The 26,179-nt window shown below is 40.2% G+C and overlaps 1 protein-coding gene across 1 annotated transcript in view; it reads right to left on the bottom strand.

Annotated features, from left to right (window-relative positions):
- Positions 1–24,078, bottom strand: part of DSC3 (desmocollin 3) — a 52,014-nt gene extending 27,936 nt beyond the window's left edge. The window contains exons 1-7 of the mRNA XM_052660472.1: positions 24,010–24,078; positions 16,194–16,278; positions 14,125–14,324; positions 12,630–12,749; positions 6,514–6,669; positions 4,911–5,055; positions 1,712–1,878 (exon numbers count right to left, since the gene is read on the bottom strand). Of these exons, the coding sequence (XP_052516432.1) occupies positions 1,712–1,878; positions 4,911–5,055; positions 6,514–6,669; positions 12,630–12,749; positions 14,125–14,324; positions 16,194–16,278; positions 24,010–24,078 (942 nt within the window). The remainder of the gene's footprint in view (positions 1–1,711; positions 1,879–4,910; positions 5,056–6,513; positions 6,670–12,629; positions 12,750–14,124; positions 14,325–16,193; positions 16,279–24,009) is intronic.
- Positions 24,079–26,179: the final 2,101 nt, after the last annotated feature.

Below are 26,179 nucleotides of genomic sequence, written 5' to 3'. Positions count from 1 at the left end.
TTCTTTTACAGTGGAAACTAACATTCCCATCCCAAACTATTCCTTCCAAAAGCTCTGGAACTCTCTGAGATCCTCCTCTAAATGAAGTTTCTTCATTTCCCTTTTTCATTTCTTTACTTCCTGCATTGTCCCCTACAACACATTTCATGGTTGTTACCCACAAAATCCCATTCGATTTTTTTTGATCAAGTGAGCAAATCTGGGGTTTGATCCCAAATCTGTATCTTACAAGCTGTGTAACCCTAATTTATTTATTTACTATAAGTCTCATTTGTCAATATTGAAAAATTAGGAAAAATCCTTGTTTTCACTTGATTACCACATCCCACAGATACAAAAATATATTCATATAATTCCCTTCAAACATTCCCATTTGTTATGACCATTGTGCGTTTTATCACATAGAATGTCACAATCCCACAAAAATAAAAATAATAATAAATAAAAGCTTTGTAATTTTTTAATTCTTTTTGATATGTTCTCACCATCCCTCCCTTTTGCTCTGGGATCAAATACCATTGATTTCTGTTTTAATATCTCTCCCAGTCATATCGATCCTTCCATTTATGTTATAACCACTGAAGTGTTATAATAAAGCTTCTTTGTACATGTGAAACTGATTGATCTGCTTTGGTCAATAATGCAAAACTCTGGATTAAATATGGGCTGATGAAATGTATAAGAGCAACAATGAAAGATCAGAAAATACAGTGCAGTAATTTGACCAGGGCAAGTCAATCCATCCTTCTGACTGTCACCTTTCTCCTCCATAGAGTGGATGTAATCCCTACCTAATCCAACAAGGAAATTATCAAGATGAATTAAAATTATGCATAAAGAATTTGAGCATTAAGTGCTATACACATAACAATACACTCTTAATATCATCCAAATAGTGCTGCAAATTTTTGACAATCCATCTACTTTAACTAATCTTTTCCTGATTAAATGTTGGTTTTTTTCTGTTGTTTAGTCATTAAGTCGTGTCTGACTCTTTGCAACCCCATGGACTGTAGCTTGCCAGGTTACTCTGTCCAGGAAGAACATTGGAGTGGGTTGCCATTTCCTTCTCCAAGTACTTATCTATAATAACAGGACAGGGATCAGGGTGTGATCTATACTCATGGGACAAGCAAAACTAATTGTCCTACATGAGAACTGAGCTGGAACACTGAGCTAGAACCAACTAGTCATACACAAGAACTAAAACAATATTCAATAATATCAACTTTCATAAGTAATATCTTTTTCTCACTCCTGAATACTAATTGATTTTTACTTCTATCTCTCATGGTTTCTCTTATATAAGGAAATAGAAATCATATTATAACAAGTCTTAATAATATAGCCAGGAATTCTTATTGTCTTATGCCTAAGTAAAATAAAATGAGAAACTCTTAATCCACCAGCTTCTCAGGTAGCTCAGTGGTAAAGAATCCACCTGCCAATACAGGAGACACGGGGGATGTAGGTTCAATCCCTGGGTCGGGAAGATCCCCTGGAGTAGGAAATGGCTACCTACTCCAGTATTCTTGCCTAGAAAATCCCATGGACTGAGGAGCCTGGTGGGCTACAGTCCATGGGGTCACAAAGAGTCAGACATGACTGGGCATGCACACATGCCTAATCCATAGGATAGCAATTATAGTAAATTGGAGGTAGTGGGTTCAACCTCCAGTAAAATAATAAATCTGTAGATTGTGAAAGTTACCTCTCTGTCCAAATAATGAGAGACTGTGGTGATCACACCTGTGCTGGGATGCACAGAAAACAGCCCAGGTGATCTTGGTGTCTGCTCCAAAATGCTGTACTTCAGGCGCGTGTGCATCGTGTCTGGTTCATCTCTGTCCGTGGCACAAACCACTCCCACAGTAGTACCTACATGTTTGGTTTTTTTTTTTTAAGAAAAAAGGAGTCTTTTCAGAACTGCAAAATATGTTTAGGCGTAGCTACACTTCTCAAAGTCTAACATTGATAGTGGAAACTTCATTTAAGTTGTATTTCTTACCAGCAATATTCCATCTTTACATAGTACTGGTGAAGATGACTTCAAATTTATAACATGAAAAACTTTAATGCTAAGAATCAAGATTTACTTTGTCCACAGTTTAAACTATTTGAAAGTAAATTTACTGAAAAACATATAAATAGCATCTAAGAATAATTTCAACACGTATTCCCACATATTGAAATATGGAGAGATAAACCATATCTCTAAAGTAAATCAGAGTTTTCAAAATCAAGAGTTTTGATTAATAATTAATCAAGGTTGACTTGGAATATAATTGGATAGATGATCATGTTGACCTTTCACATCTCAGTCTCTCCTTTCTACGATTTTCTTTTTGCTAATTCTTGACTTGCCTCATTCTTTCACCAGATTAGTATCCAAACCCCATTGCTGCCAGCCCTACGTTATCTTATTTCATACTATTTACTATTTAGGGAGAATTTAAGTCAACTGTTGCTTCAGTTGGAGCTACTGGTATTTTTCATCAGTATGGAAAGTATGAATATTGCTCTGGTAAAAGATTTCAGGTATCAAAGAGGACATACATATGGCATTTTAAAGTGTAAAAAGAGTGTTCCCATGAAATTATAATACATAAATCCACTTTACCTATAGCCCTGTATGTGAGGCTGGCCTGAGGAACAATATATAGACACATACAATCATATACATGATACATATGTTCATTGAAATTTTATATTTGAGGAAATAAAAGCAAGTAAAAGTATTAGTGCAAGGAAGTATTAATTTTTAATAATTTTGTCATTATATTTTTAAACCTTATATATGTGTATGTATTTGTGCTTAAATATACATATATGTATATATATATATTTTTATATGTATATATATATATATGTAGCCTGCCAGGCTCCTCTGTCCATGGAATTCTCCAGGCAAGAATACTGGAATGGGTTGCCATTTCCTTCTCCAGTATGTATACAAATATAGATATAAATTTGTAGAGAATGTCCAAATACATATTTATAACTAACAAAAAGATTTTTGCAGTGGATCAGTATGAAGACATGAAGTAATAATCTTATTATAAGAAAATAAATTATCTTCTCATAGAAAACTATTTATAAGCTTTGTAAGATATAAATTTTCTTTCTGCAATTTCACTGACAGGAAGACATAAACACTATTTTAATTCTCTGGATATAGAACACCTTTACTTATTACATAAAATCGTCCTAAAATCTTGACTTGAAAATTCTTTTCCACAAGTGTATACTTCAGTATTAGCTGAGCATCCTTTGCCCAAAGCATGTGTGTGTGAAATAAATTCAAGGAACACCTTTAGACTAATACAGCTTTAACTTGGTCTGAACCTACTGGTGTGAGATGCTTAAAGCATCCTGGGTTAATCTGGGCATCAAAGTATCCTCAATTTTTCTCTGTTACTACCAAAGAGAGAGAATGCTAGAGAAAAAATCTAAGACCAATAATCCCTCTTTGAAAATAGAAAAATGTAAAATGTCATAGACTTGTGAGGTTAAAAACATTTTAAATCATCTAACATAATTAAACTCATTCTATAGATCAGTGAACTCAAAGGAACTTCAGTGAGTTCTCACAGTGAAATAATAACAGACCCTGAATCAAAAACTAGGCTTCCTAAACTCCAAATCAACTATTTTTATTTTTTTAATTGTACCATGTGAGTACTAAGGAGGTTAACATCTATGACACCAAATTATCAAAGCAAAATATAAAAAGAAAGAGCAGCTGTAAGAATCCAGTGAAGATGTAAATAACTATACTAGAAACATTAATAAGCAAGTTGGTAAAGTCTGCTTTATGGTTCAGCTCGTTTCCTTTCAACTTTATTGCAAGAGGTAATTCTCTGCTGGCTCTACAATAAGGAATCTGCCTGCAATGCAGGAGACACAGGAGACGTGGGTTCAATCCCTGAGTCGGGAAGATCCCCAGGAGGAGGAAATGGCAACCCATTCCAGTATTTTTGCCTGAGGAATCCCATGAACAGAGGAGCCTGGCAGGCTACAGTCCAAAGAATTGCAGAGTTGAACCCAGCCAAGCAACAACAAATACACGAACAACAATTTTTCACATTTCAAGTCTAGAAGACATCAAGAATGCCACATTTAAGGGCGAACTAAAGTGAAACATATGGTTTTCCCTCATGTGAGAGCAGGTGTTTAGGATGGAGAACATGTGATGCACGTTTCTTTAAAGTTATTTCAGTATTCACCCTAAACTGGGAGTAGTAAAACAGTACTTTAAAGAGAAGACATAAATAGGAGCTTAAAAAACTGTATACTCAGTGGATGTCATTCAACACCTTCCTATATAAAACCTAATAAAAATATCTACACTGATTTTAGTTTTATTAGAGTCTACACTGCATATCCTCCCTTGGAGCTGGGGATAATGATAAACCCACATAATAATAAAATGAAATGAAGTATAAAAGCAAAATATGGTACAAAGCTTGAATAACTGTTATCTCCCTTTATAATTCATTGGTATTCCGGCAACACCACAAACTCCTATGTTGCTGTTGTTTAGTCACTGTCATTTCCAACTCTTTTGCAATCCCATGGCTCTCTCTATGAGACTTTTCTGGTAAGAATCCTGGAATGGGGTGCCATTTCCTTTTCCAGCATCTTCCTGACCCAGGGATCAAACTCACATCTTCTGCTTGGCAGGTGGATTCAGTACCACTGAGCCACCTAGGAAGCCTATAATATCAAACTCCTACAGTACCTTGTAAATTACACATTGATTGAATCTGATGGGATTATATGCATCCAACTAAGTAGATATGAGTCCAGTGTCATCTCACAATGATCTGGCATTGAGTAAAAACTCAATCTCTCCAACAATGTATATAAACATTTAATACAGCATATTTTGCTCTTCGGTGTTGTCTTACCAATTCTACTGCTTTCTGGAACTTCAAAATTATAAATTGCTTCTGTGAAAATAGGATAGTTGTCATTTTCATCCTCCACTCTGATGGGCAGTGGAAGAGGGAAGTCTGCTGAATATCCGTCCGCAGTTGACGCGTAAGCAATCAGCTGTAAAATAGTGAAAAGCAAACTGAACAGTCCATTTTGAAAGATTCCAGCAAGAAAAAATTCTATGCTTTATCTACTAACTTCTCTGCAAATCTTTTCAGTAATAAATCATTCTAAAAATTTCTATTTAATACTTCTTTAGTTATCAAAGCATTGAAGGTAGAAAGACTATCACTGTTAATATTATAGTTCAAACTACTCAGTGTTTGGTAGAAGTGGCTACACTTCAAATAAATCCTAGATCAGAATACAGTGTGTCAGAGAATACAGCGTGTCAGGCCATTAGACTAAGGAATTAAATGTGAATATAGCAGGGTGGATTATAGTCCTTATTCTCCCCATAATCATAAAATCATATAGGGAGAAACAAGTCACTTCACTGCAGTGGGAAAAATCCAAACTACATCATCTAAATAAAGTAAAGATTATCAAATTTTGTCACTACTAAGCTCCTTTATTATTTTACCTCATAGATCACATATTTGTAAGAGGTTTTCTCACAAAACCACTACATTTACTTCTGCGTTACTGGTTAACCAAAAGCAGTGTAAAGTCAAATAGAATATATTTCTCTTTAGCATGTGATTATAACACTGAATTGAAAATTTTCCAGCCAAAAGCAAAGTGTCACATGGTGACCATCAGTCATGTTTTACTTACCTAGCACCTCTTCCTTTTTCTTTTAGGAAGAGAAGCCCTCTTTTCTATGGAGAATCAGCTCCCCTGAACCACAGGAATAATTACATAACCCTAGAGCATTTATTATATCATGCTGAAAATTGTCTGAATTATTACACTGAAAATTAAGTGACTTATTCCTCATTGATATAAGGAAATGGCAACCCACTCCAGTGTTCCTGCCTGGAGAATCCCAGGGACGGGGGAGCCTGGTAGGCTTCCATCTATGGGGTCGCACAGAGTCGGACATGACTAATGCGACTTAGCAGCAGCAGCAGCAGCATCCTTATCAGTATACTGACTTATTGTGCCTTGTTTGGGCTTGGTCTCCCACTTTTGCTACATTATGTAGTTCTCAGATATCATCAGATAATCATACATGCTGAAGAAATACCAAGAAAGAAAGAAAAAAAAAAAAAAGGAGCAAAAGAGGGACATTGGAAGATGACTCTTCCAATCAACTGTGGCCATGTCCTAGAGAGAAGAGAAAGGACCATGACCAAAGAGAGAAGGAAAACCTCAGAAACAAAACTAACTTTTGGAAATTTGCTGGAATTTACATCCAAATGCAATTAAATTTCTTGGCTTCATTTTAGGCTTACCTAACAGAAGTTGAGATAAAGAGCAGACCAAGCATTCCAAAATATTATACAATCTATTTCCTTTGTCTTTAAGATGCCCTCAAAAAAGAGAGTGCAGAAGACAGGAAAGAGTAGACGGAGTATCAGGAGAAACAGAGTTTAATCACTTAAGAGTCATGTGTATTGATAAAGCTCCTACATCAAAAACATCGTATTCTTCACGATCCACAGGCCGGGTACAATACAGATTTCCAGTGTCTCTTTCTATGAAAAACAAATTTAAAGGTTCTTTGTCAACTCCACGCCCACTTATTGAATAGAAGATGGTATAGTTCTGTGCAGCATCAGATTGAACCTAAAAGGAAAAAGCATATGTAAAAATTTTTTCATTAAAATGCTGTTTTCTAAATACAACATATATGTTTACATTTTTTATTTTAAAGAGATTATTTTAAGAATAATTACCTTTGTCACTTCATCAACCTGCAAAATGGTAACAAACTGTGATAATTTGGCAAAAGATTTTTTAAAAGCTCCCAAATTTAATGAAGACAATGTTCAACATAAATAGTAACCAAAGAAAACCTAATTGAAAACAAAAAGGCATAGTTTCCCATCTAGTGATTTGGCAAAGGTAGAAAAAAACAATACTACCCATTGTGGGCAGGGATGAGGCAAACAAGGACTCTCATATCCTGATGAAAGGAATGTCAATTGGAATGTTTCTTAGGGAGATGAATTAGCAAAACTGAAAAGAATGACAATAAACAGAGAAGACTCTTCCTGGCAGAGGAAACAGGAAGTGCAAAGTGATCAGACCAGGGTGATGTCTGGAGTGTTCAAGGAAGGCAGTGTGATTGGAGTAGAGAGGACTAAGGGAAAAGAAAGTCGTAGATGACAATGAATGCAGTAACAGGGCAATGGCATATAAGAGATTCCAAGGATGTTGGCTTTTTCTTGGAGTCAGACTGAGAGCCATTGGAGAATTTAGATAATAGTAACATAGAAACAGATTTAAGGGCCTAGATCTGATAGATAGAGTGCCTGATGAACTATGGAATGAGGTTCATGACATTGTACAGGAGACAGGGATCAAGACCATCCCCATGGAAAAGAAATGCAAAAAAGCAAAATGGCTGTCTGGGGAGGCCTTACAAATAGCTGTGAAAAGAAGAGAGGCGAAAAGCAAAGGAGAAAAGAGAAAGATATAAGCATCTGAATGCAGAGTTCCAAAGAATAGCAAGAAGAGATAAGAAAGCCTTCTTCAGCGATCAATGCAAAGAAATAGAAGAAAAGAACAGAATGGGAAAGATTAGAGATCTCTTCAAGAAAATTAGAGATACCAAGGGAATATTTCATGCAAAGATGGGCTCGATAAAGGACAGAAATGGTATGGACCTAACAGAAGCAGAAGATATTAAGAAGAGGTGGCAAGAATACACAGAAGAATTGTACAAAAAAGGTCTTCACGACCCAGACAATCATGATGGTGCGATCACTAATCTAGAGCCAGATATCCTGGAATGTGAAGTTAAGTGGGCCTTGGAAAGCATTGCTATGAACAAAGCTAGTGGAGGTGATGGAATTCCAGCTGAGCTGTTTCAAATCCTGAAAGATGATGCTGTGAAAGTGCTGCACTCAATATGCCAGCACATTTGGAAAACTCAGCAGTGGCTACAGGACTGGAAAAGGTCAGTTTTCATTCCAATTCCAAAGAAAGGCAATGCCAAAGAATGCTCAAACTACTGCACAATTGCACTCATCTCACATGCTAGTAAAGTAATGCTCAAACTCCTCCAAGCCAGGCTTCAGCAATACGTGAACCGTGAACTTCCTGATGTTCAAGCTGCTTTTAGAAAAGGCAGAGGAACCACAGATCAAATTGCCAACATCCACTGGATCATGGAAAAAGCAAGAAAGTTCTAGAAAAACATCTATTCTGCTTTACTGACTATGCCAAAGCCTTTGACTGTGTGGATCACAATAAACTGTGGAAAATTCTTCAAGAGATGGGAATACCAGACCATCTAACCTGCCTCTTGAGAAATCTGTATGCAGGTCAGGAAGCAGTAGTTAGAACTGGACATGGAACAACAGACTGGTTCCAAATAGGAAAAGGAGTACATCAAGGCTGTATATTGTCACCCTCATTATTTAACTTATATGCAGAGTACATCATGAGAAACGCTGGACTGGAAGAAACACAAGCTGGAATCAAGATTGCCAGGAGAAATATCAATAACCTCAGATATGCAGATGACACCACCCTTATGGCAGAAAGTAAAGAGGAGCTAAAAAGCCTCTTGATGAAAGTGAAAATGGAGAGTGAAAAAGTTGGCCTAAAGCTCAACATTCAGAAAACGAAGATCATGGCATCCGGTCCCATCACTTCATGGGAAATAGATGGGGAAACAGTGGAAACAGTGTCAGACTTTACTTTGGGGGGCTCCAAAATCACTGCAGATGGTGATTGCAGCCGTGAAATTAAAAGACGCTTACTCCTTGGAAGAAAAGTTATGACCAACCTAGATAGTATATTCAAAAGCAGAGACATTACTTTGCTGACTAAGGTCCATCTAGTCAAGGCTATGGTTTTTCCTGCGGTCATGTATGGATGTGAGAGTTGGACTGTGAAGAAGGCTGAGTGCCGAAGAATTGATGCTTTTGAACTGTGGTGCTGGAGAAGACTCTTGACAGTCCCTTGGACCGCAAGGAGATCCAACCAATCCATTCTGAAGGAGATCAGCCTTGGGATTTCTTTGGAAGGAATGATGCTAAAGCTGAAACTCCAGTACTTTGGCCACCTCATGCGAAGAGTTGACTCATTGGAAAAGACTCTGATGCTGGGAGGGACTGGGGGCAGGAGGAGAAGGGGACGACCGAGGATGAGATGGCTGGATGACATCACTGACTCAATGGATGTGAGTCTGAGTGAACTCCGGGAGATGGTGATGGACAGGGAGGCCTGGCGTGCTGCGATTCATGGGGTCGCAAAGAGTTGGACACGACTGAGCGACTGAACTGGAACTGGAATATCCAATTTCTGGAGTTCTGGTAGCTCCATGGTGAAGAATTCCCCTGCCAGTGCAGGAGATGCGAGTTCCATCCCTGGGTCAGGAAGATTCCCTGGAGAAGAAAATAGCAACCCATGCCAGTATGCCTGGGAAATCTCATCTCATGGGCAGAGAAAGCTTCAAGGTGACCGTCCATGGCATCTCACAGAGTCAGACACGATTAAGCGACTAAACAACAATATCCAATTTATATTTTAGAAGGCTAATTCTTGCTGTTCTGTCAAGATTAGACTTGGGTGAGAAGTAAGGGAAGAAACAGGAAGGCTATTTAAAAGTTACTGCTAAAAAAAAAAAAAACGTTACTGTAAAAATTCAGGGGAGAGAATTATTTGTTAGACTAGCATGGCAGCAGCAGCAGTTGTGAAAAACAGTTAGATTCTGGATCGAATTTGACGATACAGCCAGCAGGATTTGACAATGGATTGGCTGTGTGGTGTGAAGACTGAAGTCAGGGATGTCACTAAGTCAGAGGATGCTAGTATTCCCCGATGTCTATTCTGCCCGTCTTCCTTAATGTTAGAACTTACAGCTGAGCATAAGATGGTCCAGAAGAAAGATTTTTCTATCTCCCTTGCAATTAGGTATGATCATGCAAAAAGGGATCAATGGGATTTAGCAAAAAAAAAATAATAATATTGGGCTGGCCAGAAATGTTTGTTAGAGTTTTCCATAACATCTCACGGAAAACCTCAAGTGAACTGTTGGCCAACCCAACAGAGGTGAGACTCAGACTGTGCTCTAGAAAAGTGGAGGCGTGTGTTCCATCATTTGGACAGAAGGATGAGCCATCTTGAACCTGAAGGATGGCCAAGCCTAAAAAGGAAGAAGCCTGGGTCCCTGGTGATTTCTCAAATTAGAATCTCTTTACTGGATCATACTTTGACATGAAATGACTAAATCTCTGTCATATTTATCCTGTATAATTTAAGATCTTAGTAAAATACAGCTAGATTTTTGTCCTATAATAATAAAGGAATTACAATTTTAATTGAAAAGAATGGTTGGATATGATAAATAGGGGCTCAACATCTATTTCACCTGGAGAAGGAAATGGCAACCCACTCCAGTATTCTTACCTGGAAAATCCCATGGACAGAGGAGCCTGGCAGGCTACACAGTCCTCGGGTCGCACAGAGTGGAACACAACTGAAACGACTTGGCACGAACGCAGTAAATTCCTATCTATTAATTCCTTAAGGAGAAGTATGCTCTCCACAATAAAACCTTACCAAACAGACTCTACTGTGGTAACAACTGAAAGGATGGAGCTGCCATTAATTGAGAAGAGAGGATATTTTTTAGTAAGAAAATCCAAATGTTTGATTTTTATATGCAAAGTTTGACGTGTCTACTTAACCTCCAGGTGGAAATCTTAATTAGGCATTTTGGGCTAGAGATAATGAAGTTTTAAGTTTCCAGTGTATAAAAAGTACTTAAAGCAATGAAGCTGGATGAGATCATTGAGAACATGAATATAAATAAACATGAGACAAGGTTCATAGGTGAGCTCTCCAAAATTTAAGACAGAGGTTGGGGTGGTGGGGAATAGGGGGAAGTGGAGTGAGGATGAACCAGCAAGACATACCAAGTAGGAGTGGCCAGCGAAAAAGGTGGAAAGCTGGGTGAGCGTTGTCCTGGATGAAGAAAGGGAGAGGTCGGCTAAGTCAAATGGACACACACATCAAGGAAACGAGGATTGAGAGGTGGTGACCGGCTTAACAGTACTAAGGCCGTAATTATCTCTGATCACTATAACTTTGGTAATCAGAAATCAATTTCTTAATAGGCCTCATCAGTGCTTAAAGTACAATTACCTAAAAGAAGAAACAAAGGGACAGCACTGGGTAGAGTTTCCTATAAGCGAGAAAGACACCGGAAGCATAGTTAAAAACATAAATAAGTAGGACACAGGTGGCACCATTAGCATTAAACACTGACCGGAGTAATAGACATTTAAAGGAAAAAGGCGAGCTCCATGCCATAGTTCCGCCTCAGTCATTATTTTCATTGCACACTTATTATTTATTTTCATTTATGAAAAGTAAATCTGACCCTGCTTTAAAAAGACTTGTTTTTAGGAAGAAGTTAAACTACCCAGCAGAGCACAAATGGCCCATTCCAGCTGGACCCTACCTGCCTTTCTGCCCCATCTCCTGTTCCACTCCCATCACACACAGGAAGACTAAGCTCTTGAGAGCTCCTATGAGGAACCATGCTTGCTTCCACCTCTGTCCCTCTTTCTTCTTCTGCAACAATTTACCTGCATGACACTCTCCCATCCTTCAGCACTGAGCTTAGTTGCCTCCCCCTCTAAGTCATCTTTTTGTTTTTTACCACTTGTCATCTCAGGACATGGTACTCACCCCATGAATTCTCAGATCACCCCAATCCATTCCCATCTCAGGGCTTATCACTTCATGTTACAATCATTTGCCTACTTCTATCTTCCTCACTAGATTCATAAACTACATGAGAGCAAGTGTTAGTCACTCAGTCATATACAACTCTTTGCGACCCCATGAACTGTAGCCCTCCAGGCTCTTCTGTCCATGGGATTCTCCAGGCAAGGATACTAGAGTAGGTAGCCATTCCTTTCTCCAAGGGATCTCCCTGACCCATGGATCAAACCCACATCTCCTACACTGCAGACAGATTCTTTACTATCTGAGCCACCAGGGAAGGTCATGAGAGCAAAGGTCATGCCATGCTAAAAGTCACTTCAGTTGTGTCCAACTCTGTGTGACCCTAAGGACTGTAGCCCGCCAGGCTCCTCTGTCCATGGGATTCTCCAAGCAAGAATACTGGAATGGGTTGTCAAGCCCTTCTCCAAAGGATCTTCCCAACCCAAGGATCAAACCCATATCTCTTAACTCTCCTGCATTGGCAGGCAATTTCTTTACTTCTAGCACCACCTGGGAAGCCCAAATGACTAAATGTATCTCTAGCTTAAGTACTTAGAGCAGTGCTTTCGACAGGACAGAGTGGGTTCTCAATAGCCAGCTGCTAAATGAATGAATTAACTAATAAAGATCATTTAATGGCTACAGAGTCTTTACCATATTATAATTATTAGTTTTTAGTGATGTTCTAGTGTTTCTCATTATTAATTTTTTAGTGATTTTACTCTTCATGATTATCTTCAAATCTGTTGATTTTTAAATGTTTAAAGAATTACCAAAACCTGAACAAAACAGACTCTTGGAACTAAAGCAATCCCAGTCAGAAGGAATGGAAAACCTACCTGTTGAAGGAACAAGGGGAAAGGTCCCAGGGAATTCTCCTGCATTGAGCAGGGAATAGGCGCCCATCTCCTTTTGGAACGCCTGAGAACAGTTTCTTTAGCGTGTCTTTTCCTCAATGCCTGAATCGAGAGAAAGACAATTAACAATTTTAAACAAAAAGCATCACAGCCTACTTCATTGTAAAACAGTACATGGACCAGTCTCCAGTATGTGCATGCTGAACCTAAAGACTAGATAATACGATCTTCTCTGAATTAGGTTAAAAAAATGTAACCAGATTTTAAAGGTTTCATGAACCAAAGAATTTCCGTTTGTATACATTTCTATATTAATCCTGACCAAACTTTCAGATTAGGAAGATCATCACTGTACTTTCAGTTCTTTCTGTTTTGTCCCAAAATGAAACAGAGAATGCATCCTCTTTCTAACAAGCTATAGACAGCTCTTACTTGTTCTTTCCGCTAAAACCTCATACTCTCAGGTGAACCAGAGTGAGATCATGCATTTTCTTCATTGCCTGAACACTCTAACTCCACTGTCCAATAAGGAAGCCACAAGCCACATGTGACCATTTAAGTTGATTAGAATTAAGTAAAATATATATTCCATTCTTCAGTTGCACTAGTCACATGATAATTGTCAGTAGTCATTAATTAATTAATGTTGGGTGACCATATCACACAGTGCAGATTACAGAACATTTCCATCATTGTTGAAAGTTCTATTGGAGTTTTTAGTGATTTCCATTTCATTTCATGGTATAGTAAGGAAGATGTGGTATTTCCTGAGAATTAATTAAGAATACATTAAGCAATTATTAAAGTGCTAAGCATAAATTTATTAATTTAAGTGACTTTTTTCATTACTATAATACACTTCACACTGATTAGTTGTAATTCACAACAGCCTTCCTCTTGATGTAGAATCTGGAACTACAGTGAATAATCACTGGCTGACAGCTAATACCGTTCAGACACATACATACTACAGGATTTCCATCCTATTTTAACATCAGAATGACTGTGGCACTTGACATCACTGGGAACTACTGCACTTAGCCTTAATTTAAAATGTACCTATTGACTCAGGGTCAGGGGTAACTGAGCAGTAGTAACAGAGGTAACAAAGATTGACTCATGTCCTTAAGCAACTGTGGATAGGTTGTTTGCACTAATAAAAAATTACCAAGGCTGCAACAGAGGGATTACCAAACCAACGCAGGCAGGCAAAAGCAAGTAGACTTTGGAGGTGGAAGAAGCCTTCCCAGAGAGGTGCCATCAGATCCAATAAAGCCAGATCCAAAGTCAATGTCTAACCAATGTCGAGAGGGGAAGAGGAGGGAGAAAAGGAGACAGGGAGGAAGGGAAAGCAAACAGAAAGGGGAAAAAAAGAAGAGGAAGATAAATCTTTTTTATCCTTTTCTTTGCAATGTTTAATGAGAGCATTTAAATGAGAAGAAAAACACGCCTGAAAATATCAATGGACTTTGAATACCTTCTTCTGATATTCCAGGAGCACAAGAATCTCTTTCTGTGTCTGTTTCTTCGCGTCAGAGAGCCGTATGGTGAAAGATCTTTTCTCATCAGACAACACAACAGCGTGGGCTGTGTATACTGACCCATCTTCTAGAACTCTGAAATCAGGATCACTGGACTGGATGTGGTCTACAGACCCAAGGCACTCTTTCAAATTAACTGCAAGTAAGAATTTTCAAGTTGTAAAGTAAGAAACACATGCCAAAAAAGGAGGGGGGGGGAGGAATGTTCTAATAATGTATACAATCTTCTTCAAAACCCTGAAGTGGAATGAAATGAACCAATCAGTCTGCATTTAGCAAATATTTTAGCCAGCTTCTTTACACGTACTTTTTAAAAGTGATCATTCTTCTTCTGTTAAAAATGATAATTCTGGATTGCATATTTGTTTAAATAAGGTACTTAAAACTTTTATATTCTTCTAAAAGGCTTATGAAAATGATCTTCCTATTGAAGACATATGCATGTTGCAATCAGGACAAAGCTGAACTACACACCCACACACACGCACGCACACCTGGATAAACAAACAGAAGAGCTTTTCTTAACAATATAGTAAGTCTTCTAAGATACACCTGTCTTCAGCCAGAAATTATACACATGAACTCAAAGAGTGACAGAGTATATGAGTTCGGCAAATAGTCAAATAAGAAAAATCTTTAAACTCTTCCTGCCCCACCCAACCTCACTAACTCCCCTGGGGACCACAGTTCTCTTTGTGCTGTTGTTTCTTTCTTTCTGGGGCTTCCTACTGAAATTCTGAAATTCTTCTCTCCCTGGGAAATTTCCCAAGTGCAAAGTTATAAAGTACAAGTCTCACACCAGTGTTTCAATATTATATCTAAAAGTATCAAATACATCCCATTCTTCCACTTATCTGCCTTAACAGAAACCAAAGTGATATTCTAATACCCACTTGAGTAATATCCTCTCAAAGAATTCATATGTTACCCATGTGTAGTGTTTTCACTTTAATTCAAATCTGTCACAGATGGAAACGTTAAGTCAAAAAAAAAAGAAAAGAAAGAAAACTAAACATCTTTAGAAGTGATGATTTATTTCCCTTCTGTTCACGCTTTTACCAGAGTGATAAACTCTGGTCCATTTCCCTAGAGGAACACCCCTGACATTTCTTCACATCCTTTCTTTTCTTCCTTCCCAGGAATGGGACGCTTTTTGAAAAAGTAAATTTGGTATCTCTGGGACAAGCTGTATCTCTCAACAAAATCATGATATTTTCCTCCAGTATTTCCTGTTCCATGGAGAAATTCCATCTGAAGAGAGCTGCCTGGTTGTTGGGAAAGTTTGAGGTTCTCCAACTTCTCACTGCGGAGAAGGAAATGGCACCCCACTCCGGCACTCTTGCCTGGAAAATCCCATGGACAGAGGAGCCTGGTAGGCTGCAGTCCATGGGGTCGCTAAGAGTCGGGCATGACTGAGCGACTTCACTTTTGCGCATTGGAGAAGGAAATGGCAACCCACTCCAGTGTTCTTGCCTGGAGAATCCCAGAGACAGAGGAGCCTAGTGGGCTGCCGTCTGTGGGGTCGCACAGAGTCGGACACGACTGAAGCGACTTAGCAGCAGCAACAGCAGCAGCAACTTCTCACTGGGCAAATGACTGATAAACCCAGTTTTGAAAGGAACAGCACACCATGTTATATTTCTCACTGCAGCCATAGCATTGATAAAAATTCTGCTCCGACTCTCTGAGCTCCTTACATATGTCTCTCAAATGCTTGGATCCTGGAGTAATGAAAGGGCTACATTCTACATATAATTATTTACATAATTTTTACTGTTAAAACATAAATGACTACAAAAGCATGGATTAGAACATTTGCCTTAGAATCGATGACAAAATTCTATAGGGTTATAAAGAATAGAACATATAGTTTAACATATCTTGAATTATATCTAACTATATATACGTTCAGGCTAATTCCAAAAGCAAAGATTGGATAATACGCTCTTTCCAGCATAAGTAAATTACATTTCTGTTTTAAAAACATTGTTTTGAAAGTGCTCACCTCTGCCAATCATTTTGTCTGCCTCTAGTTTGGAAGGTATAATAAATGTTTCCTTTTTGCAGGCTTCACAAGCAAAACTGAAGACCTAAGGGAAAAATTGGTCATATTAATACAGTATAGAATAGAGAACAAAGTTTTAGATATGCAAAATAAATAAATCCTAGAGATTTCCTGTATAGCATGGTGCCTACTGTTAACAATACTGTAATGTATACTAAAATTTTTGCTAAGAGGATAAAACTTAAGTGTTCTTACCAAAATAAAATATAACAATCAGTGAAGAAGGCAAGAGAAAACTTGGAGGTAATGGATATGCTTATGGTATACAGCGTGATGATCTTGCAGCTATATACTTATCACCAAGCCCATCAGGGGGTATGCTTTGATATGAACAGCTTTTTGTGTGTCCATTTCACCTCAGTAAAGTAGGTTTGTTTTTTTTTAAAGAATTAAGAACAAAGCCATATGATCACCTCAATAGGTGCAAGCAATTGACAAAATCCAACACTGATTTACAATTTAAAATTTTCCAACAAACTAGGAATAGAAGAGAAGTTGCTCAACATAATAAACAGCATCTAAGAAAAACATCATGATTAACAGAGAAAGACTGAATGCTTTCCTCTGACAGAAGGAACAAGACGATGATACCTGCTCTCATCACTTCTATTCAACACTGTACTAGGGCTTCTAGCTTCTAGCCAGGGCAGATACACACACACACACACACACACACACACACAATAAAAGGCATCCAGACTGGGAAAGAAGAAGCAAAATAGTTTCTATTTTCAAATAATACGATCTTGTATTACACATAGAAAATCCTAAGGAATCCACTAAAAGACTATCAAAAATAATAAATGGTTTCAGCAAGGTTGCAGAATACAAGGTTAACACACAAAAACTGATTGCATTCCTGTCCACTAGCAATGAAAAGAATTTGAAACCAAAAGTAAACAAACAATTTCATTTACAATAGAAAACCCCTCTTCATAGGTCAAAACACATATTTCCAAAATTCATCTGGCAGATTCAAGGCACTTCTATCAAAATCCCAAATAGGCTTTTTTTTTTTTTGCAGAAATTGAAAATCAATCCTTGAGGAAATTCAGGGCAATGAAAGACCCAAATTAACCTGAAAAATAACAAAGTTGAAAATTTTCCCAATTTCAAAACTTACTACAAAAATACAATAATCAAGGCAGAGTGGTACTAGTATAAGGATAAACATATAGATGAATGGAAGAGAACTGAAATTCCATAAACAGGCCTTTATGTTCTTAAAAATACATTATTGGTCTGGTTTGCTGCCATTGATTTTAATATTTAAAATACTTGATCATAAGAGAGATCAGGCTTCTACTTTTTTTCATACCATCTTCATAAAATGAGTTAGGGAGAGTTCCAGGTTTTTTTCCTATTCTTTGAAACAATTTATATCAGGTAGAGGTTATCTGTTCCATAAATTTATGGAAGAATTCACCTATCACACAGGTCTAGGCTTGATGGATATGAGGGTGTGTGTAAGTGGAGGTATTTGGCTTCCAATTCAGTGTCTTTATAAGTCTATTTAGAATTTGTACACCTCTTCAAGTCAATGTTGGCAATTTTTACCTTGTGGAAAATTGCCTATTTTGTCTCTTTTCAGATTAGCTAGAATAATACATAAATATTATTATCTATTTGTTAAAACTTCTATCCTCTCCATAAATGTGACTGTTTTTATTCCTAATATTGTTTTATCTATGCCTTTTCTATTTTTCACTTATGCAATTGTAGCAGGTTTGTCTGTACTTTCAAATAATAGTGTTTGGTTTCGTTAATCCTCTATATTGTTTGTTTCATTTTTTAAAAAACTGTCCCCCTTAAGATGTATTCTAACTACACATGTATTTTAATAAAAAATAAAAGAAACACTAGGGCACTTGCCTTAAAGTTATAGTTTGCCTTAAAGTTATAAAGTTTTAGAAATAAAACATTACTATTATTTTCAAAGTTCCTATTTAACTCTCCCCAATTGCATTTTCTTCCCTGATGGAGGGACCTCTCCAAATTCAAGTAAACTCTAACGGATGATTTCTTATTTCGGTAAATCATTTACATCCCTATTTCCACTTAATTGTATCCCATGTGTATGTACCCCTAAAGAAGACTGGTTCATTTTATCAATTTTAAGCCTTACATATATATAGTCATACACTAATTGTAAGCAACTTGATTTCTTTGCATGAATTATGTTGTGTAATTTATCCATGCTGGATATATAGCAGCAGGTCATTCGTCTTTGTCTCTGTATAATAAACATCACTGGAAATGATGTACAATTAATTCAAGGTGAAAAATATGCTATAAAGGAAAATGCTATTTTAATTCCTTTGACAAGCCCTTTTAGCAAATGATATATTAACCATGTCCAAGTACGTACCATTTATAATATAGAATAGATAAAGTAGATGAGCAGACAGAAGTATCACCAACCAATATAGGAAGAGAGCAGTTCCTTGAGGAGCAGAATACTAGCAAGGATGGCAAAAACGGTGAAAAAAATGAGTGTTGCCTGGTGTATATTAAATTCTATATTCCTGTGGGAAATCTAGTGGAAGCAGAGTGGCTTCCCTGATGGCTCATTGGTAAAGAATTCACCTGTAATGCTGGAGACTCAGGAGATGCAGTTTCGATCCCTGGGTCAGGAAGATTCCACCTAGAGGAAATGGCAACCCACTTCAGTGTTCTTGCCTAGAGAATCCCATGGACAGAGGAGCCTGGTGGGCTACAGCCCAAAGGATCACAAAGAGTCAGACACGACTGAGCACACACACACACGGGAAATCTAAGCAGAAAGGTCCAGAAGACAGCTAGATAGATAGACCTATACGTAAGGGCAACTCAAGGCCAGATATACAAATCAGGGAGTCAGCAGTAGCTGGAGAGTGGTTGAAATTATGGCACGAATTGGATTTCCGGGGAGAGAGTGAGTGCAAGTCGCTTCAGTCGTGTCCAATTCTGCAATCCCATGGACTATACAGTCCATGGAATTCTCCAGGCCAGAATACTGGAGGGGATAGCCCTTCCCTTCTCCAGGGTATCTTCCCAACCCAGGGGTCAAACACAGGTCTCCTGCATTGCAGGCAGATTCTTTACCAGCTGAGCCACAAGGGAAACCCAAGAATACTGGAGTGGGTAGCCTATCCCCTCTCCAGGGGATCTTCCCGACCCAGGAATCCAACCAGGGTTTCCTGTATTGCAGGCAGATTTTTTACCATCTGAAGGCAATGGCACCCCACTCCAGTACTCTTGCCTGGAAAATCCCATGGATAGAGGAGCCTGGTAGGCTGCAGTCCATGGGGTCGCTAAGAGTCGGACACGACTGAGCGACTTCACTTTCACTTTTCACTTTCATGCATTGGAGAAGGAAATGGCAACCCACTCCAGTGTTCTTGCCAGGAGAATCCCAGGGATGGGGGAGCCTGATGGGCTGCCGTCTATGGGGTCGCACAGAGTCAGACATGACTGAAGCGACTTAGCCGCAGCAGCAGAGCTATCAGAGATGCCCTAATATAAGGGACGGACATTGCAAAGGATGATATTCACATATAAATTTCAGTCATGCTATGTTTCCTGAAATAGAAAGACATGTAATGCTATGCTAGTGAGACTTGGATATATTACTGAAAATAAAGTAGAAAAAAATAATAAAACCACCATTACATGACAAACTTTTAAAGGTATTTTAAGAATAACTGGTGACTGCCCAATGAAAAATACAAGATACAAAACAAAAATTTGTTAATATTAATGAATTCTGGATTGACTGAGTTATAAAAGAATTTCTTTTAATGAGGAACCCTCTAGAACAACTTTAAATATCTGATTGATAGAACTTACAGTTGTAAGCAACTTTAAATTAAAATGTAACAAATGTATCTTTTTTAAAATGTATCTTTTTTTAATGATAATATAAAGTATTGTCTATGCTAGTTTGGAAAAAATAAATTGCTTTGTTTCATTTCACAGTACTGTCCAAATTTAATTAATCATATCATAGAAAGCTTATCGTACAAATCATCAAATCCTCAAGGAACTGTCTAAGTGCCAAGAGAGAATGAAAAAAAAACAGTGTACCTGCCAGTGTTTCACCTTTGTACTATTGCTCAATTTTAGAGTGAATGCATAAGTAGGCTTTCTAAAATGACACCTTTCTCAACAGAGGAAAAAGAAGCCAAAGAATAGGTGTTTATAGACTATCTGAAAATAAAGGATATCTCCTTGAGCATAAAGATCACAGAATTTCCAATTCATCATTTCTCCTGTGGACACTGGCTGTCTCCAAGACAGAAATCTTACCTTTCAAACTCTTATCACCTTGAATTGTAAGATTTACCTTTCTATATTCTCAATGATTTGATGAGTCTACTAAATTTCTTTCTATCCAAACTCCATAAGATGGGACCCTAAATGGGAAGTATAATTAGCCACAGGTCACCAGAGTTACCATATATGGCATAGCAACTGTCACAAGGATTACAACAGGACCAAAAAATGTGCATGGCTTACACATATTTAGTGACTCAGAAAGTACAATGGAATATAGCTGTATCTCAGTATGAATACCAATAACAATAACCTTCTTTGAAGAAGGTAAATAAAGATGCACTGATGTAAATAAATACAACTCTGACTTCTTAAGCACACAGTTTAGAAATAAGCTAGTTCTCCTCCTTTATTTGTCCTAAGCTTTTTTTCCCTCCAATGCAAAAGATAATAGTATTATACTCGCTTTTATCTTAAAAAGGTGAATATGTCAAATGTTATCAAGAACAGCAATAAACAAAAAGTGTGGGAAAGGAGTCATATTATTCTCATTATTTAATGCTATAAATTCTGGGAAAGGACACAGCACACATAGGTTGTCAACATAGGTTGCAGGTAGAATTCCACATACTTCAAGGGGGAAAGTATGTTATAAAGGAAAATGCTATTTTAATTCCTTTTGAAGAGCCCTTTTAGCAAATGATAGATTAACCATGTCCAAGTACACACTATGTATAATATAGAATAGAAAATTTAATTCCCAAAGTGGATTTGATATGGCAAACACATTAAATACACATGTAAAAGGATCTCATTATTTATAATAGAGGATAAGACATCTGAGCAACTGAGCTAATACAAATTAGTTTTCACCATTCCTAACAATTTGTGTTACATTAAAAGGAGAAACATTTTAAGAGACACTCAGTTCTTTCAGTAGTAATAGGAAGATCTGACATGGTTCTTTTCTAGATTCTCCCTCTCCTTTCTTCCCTTCCCCACCAGCCCCCTTCTTTGTATATGTGTAAGGAAACATGATTAGGATTTGCAGTTAATTGTAGCAGTTTAGGGGCTTCTGTGGTAGCTCAGAAGGTAAAGAATCTGTCTGCAATGCAGGGGACCTGGGTTTGATCCTTGGGTTGAGAAGATCCCCTGGAGGAGAGCAAGACAACCCCCTCCAGTATTCTTGCCTAGAGAATCCCCATGGACAGAGAAGCCTGGTGGGTTCCAGTTCCTGGGGTCGAAGAGTCGGACATGACTGAGCCACTAAGTGCATTAAATAGCAGTTTAGAGCACACACAAAGTATACTGAGGCTAGAAGGGTGGGACAGGGATGCAGATTCAGAAAAGAAAAGTGAAAAAGGTAGATCCCACAAACTACGGGGTGGCTGCATGGGAAAGTGAATACGTCAAAAGTTTCAGTTCTGTGTTAAAGAACTCTCTGAAGGGCTCTCACTTTAAACAAGGGATTGTCTTTCAGAGCGCCATTAAGGATTCTATAAAATGAAAGTTGCATTTCCCAAATGCTATGCCCTTAAATATTAAACTGAAAAGTGGAGAGGTCCTGGGAGTCAAAAGGAAATACAGACATAAGATGGTCAACAAGGAGTCTCAGGACTATCCTGGTGGTCCAGTGGCTGACTTCTCTTCCCATGCAGCCGGTGTGGGCTTCATCCCTGGTCAGGGAAGCCAAGATATCATTTAATCTAATCTTTAGGAAATTCTTTTAAAAAATAATCCTAAACAAGAAAATCATATACTAAAGCTGATGTTATCTCTATTTAAATACAGGCACTATCTTGTCTTGCCACAACCCAACACCCGATCCGCCACCCCCTGCCACCCAGACAGTTCCTCCAATACCACTCCCTCCCCTCCAGTGAATACACGGGAAATCTTGGGAACACAGCACCTCCACAGTTTCTTCTCTCCGTTCCCAAATTCCTTTCTCAGAGAAACCATGAAACACTAAATTCACGCTTTTAAACAGATTAGCTGGAAACGCTTTGAAATATATCAGAACAGAACACACTCTGAGAGCAGCTCTCCTGTGTAAAGAGTCCTGTCATCAGCTCTTTTTTTTTTTTTTTTTTGGAATAGCTGCCAGGCAGATCGACATGCCCATTTATGCGATGCTTTGTCCATAAATATGTTAGATCATAGCTACCAATCCTTTATTCGTAGCTCGATGATTCAAACAGAGGACAAAGCTTGCACCTACTCGCCCTGCTTGGGGGCAGAAGAGCACTAAGCACTAGTTGGCTAGCCTGAGTCGACCGGCTCCGGAGCCAGGCTAGTCCCTCTCGCCACCCGACCTCACGCGCGGGGAAGGCGAGGGTCCGAGGCTCCTTTCCAGAGCACGCCCAGAACGCAGCTCAGCGGGATCACACCATCAGGGGTCCCCACTTTTTGCTTTGTGTCTCCCGAGTTCGAGAATCATCCCAAACTTCCTCTCCGGGTGAATCTCATCTCGGGTCTCAGGTGTCCCGGGCACAAAAGACCCCAGGCTGGGCTCTAGACTTGTGCAATCCTCCTTGCACCGGGACAAAGTGCCACCCAACCCCACACTCCTACCCCAACACTCCTCTCAGTCTGATTCTATCTGCTCTGCTCCACCCTACCCCACTCCCCAAACACACCACCGAACCCCAACCTCCAACCCTAATTCAGCTGTCCACCCTCTGACGCCCCAGGTACACTCTGCCCCAAGCCGGGTGGCTCACGTGGGTGGACCACTCCGGTGAGTTACTGAATAGCCATCAAACGAGGCAAAACCTGGAAGCCGCTTTTCAGGGGTAACTCAACCCCGGGACCCAGGGACACCGCTCCAACCCCTCCACCCACCAATGTCCCCATCCTAAGGGACCCCGGAGTAACTCACTCCGTGTCCGATTCTTTGCAACAAACCCCATGGACTGTAGCCCACAAGACTCCTCTGTCCATGAATTCTCTAGGCAAGAATGCTGGAATGGGTTGCCATTGCCATCTCCAGGGGGTTTTCCCAACCCCGGGATAGATTCCCGAGTCTCCTGCATTGCAGGCAGATTCTTTACCCGTCTGAGCCACCAGTAACGCCCTGTAACTCACTCAGGGATCCTCAGAAACCTAACCAAACACTCTTCTTCCCTCTCTACCCAAACCTATCCCCACCACCATCACTAGGAGCCAAGAAAGGAGCGCGAACCCCGACCCCGGACCACTCGCGGCGGCGCAAAAGGGAGCTCAGCGAAACCAGAGCCCAGCCCGCTTTCAAACAATCGAATAAGTCCCAAATAAAAACCTCGGTCCGGGTGCGTCTCGCTAGGACGCGTTTCCTCTCCTCAGCCCACCGAGCCCGAATCTGGCTGGTCCGTGCCCCCGCAAGACTGAGCAGAGGCGCGGACGTCCCCTTTCGGTCGTCTTCGCCCGCATCGGCCCCCCAGCGGGACCACGGCCCATCCCCCACCACCCCCCGCTCCATCCCGACTCTGGGTAGGTCCCACCCCACCCGGGCTCCACTCACCGCGAGGGTCAGGAGCAGCTGCCTGCAGAGGGCTCCGCGCAGGGAGCTCTGGGGCCGGGGCGCAGCCATCGGGGCGCGGGGCCCGGGAGGGGAGGATGCGGACACCGGGCGGGATGCAGGAGACCACAGGCCGCCGAGGTGCAGGGGCGCCGCGGGTGCGCTGCTCTCGGCTGCTCGTTAAGTCGCCCGGGCCTCTTTCAGGCTTGTCTTGCCCGAGAGCGTGTTCGCTCCTGAGACGGGATTGGACTCTGGAGACGCCGAGCCGCCCCTCCTTGTTATTTCTCAAGTTTTATCACCGCGAGAGCCGCCGGGGGAGCTGCCCGAGCCTGCCCCTCGGCTTCCAGGCGGCCCGGCGGGGTGCTCGCTCGCGTGAAAGCGGTCCAGGCCACCCCCTCTCGGCCTGCTCTCCCACGCCCCGCACCCCGCGGCTGCCCCGCCTTCCGCCCCGACTCCTGGGGCGTCCTCCTCGCAGACGCCGCTCGGCGCATTCCCACTGCAGAACCCCAAACCGCCTTCAGGGATCCCTGCCCCAACACGGGCGCTCCTAGGTGCCAGGAACACCGTTGTCACTGGACCGGCGAATCCTCCCTCCAGCTTCTGATAAAACGTTGAGCGCAGTCTCCTTGTTAATGCAAAATATATATGTATTCTTCCCAAACTTCACTCCCTCGATAAGATAAAGGACAGAGGAGAAATTATCGCCAGTGGCACGAATAAGCTGACACTGGGTACATCAGAAATTGAAAGCAAATAAAGGAAATGCTGACATCTCACCATTTTCACGCACCCCAAATGTGAGGGATTAAGCTCAGAGCTTTCATGTCCGGCCGATGGTGTGGCCTTATTTGAACCTTGTAAGAAAGAATTTGTTCTCATATGAAACTATTGATTTGAGGAATTACCTGGTAATTATATAAGATGCAGTTTTTCAGTTCGTGGTCAAACAGAAATTCACCACACAAAAGCTTGTAGTCTAAAATGAGGCTTCCAGATTCAATATCATTTAACAAACGTTCATCAGGGCCAAGAGTTACACAGGCGCTGGAAGAAAGGAAACAACCCAGATCCCGCCCAGAGCAATGCAAAGTCTAGAAGGGATTAAAGGTAATGATCATTGCCCAGTATGCTAAACCTTTTAATAAAGAGGTAGCTTATAACATTAGGGTGTGCATGCCAAGTCGCTTCAGTCATGTCCAATTCTTTGCAACCCCTATGGACTGTAGTCTGCCAGACTTCTCAACCCATGGAATTCTCCAGGCAAGAGTACTGGAGTGAGTAGCCATTCCCTTCTCCACTCTTGGGGATCTTCCCAACCCAGGGCTTGAACTGAGTCTCTTATATCTCCTGAATTGGCAGTCAAGTTCTTTACCACTAACACTGCCTGAGAAGCACCCTAACATAAGGGCACATTTCTTTATTTCTCCCTAGACTGAGTTGTGTTCTCTAAGCCTCCACCTACTAGACTCAGGATGAACTCCCTCTTGGACATGTGTTGTTGCTGTCTCAAAGTCTGTACACAAATTCCAAGGTCAGGATTCTCAGGCAGTGCAGATTATTCAGAGAAGGCACTAAGACCTTCATTCATCCCATGCTGGTCACCCCCTATAGGCTATTTGTCTAAGTCGTGGGTTTTCCTAAAGTCTTGGGCTTTCCTGAACTACTAGGCCTAAGCTCTCAGGATGCAGACACTGAGCTCAGTTTCCTAGTCCTGTCTCTGAGGCATGCAAGGCTCCCATGCACTCAACAGAGTCTTTGTCTCACCTCTGGAGGCCTCTGTATGGAGGAGCTCTTCCAGTCTCAGAGAAAGTTCTCCACACTTCACTCCAACTATTTTCATCTCCCATCCTCCGGACCTTCACTCTGACCATGACCTCAAGACCGAGCCTCTCAAAGTGTTTTCTGGCCTCAGGTAGACTTTAAAACATAAGCCTGGACCATAGCTCTCATCACAAAGGAAATCTACTGGCCCCTTGATTTTTAACCCTCAGCCTCCAGGGCTGAATAATGCTTGAGATAAGAACCAACAGAGAAAAGGGGAAGGGTAGGAGCATGTTTGGGGTTAAGGCCATAGAAATAACCTTAGTGGAACTCTGGAGAATCTTGAGGGTTTCCCACGTCAAGGAAACACAAAGAAGTTTCTTCAGAACCACGGATGGAAGAACTCCTGAGC

Source organism: Budorcas taxicolor, chromosome 22, assembly GCF_023091745.1.
Source record: "Budorcas taxicolor isolate Tak-1 chromosome 22, Takin1.1, whole genome shotgun sequence".
NCBI classification, from domain to species: Eukaryota; Metazoa; Chordata; class Mammalia; order Artiodactyla; family Bovidae; genus Budorcas; species Budorcas taxicolor.
The sequence above is the reverse complement of the archived record's forward strand: the minus strand, read 5'-3'. Positions and strand labels throughout refer to the sequence as shown.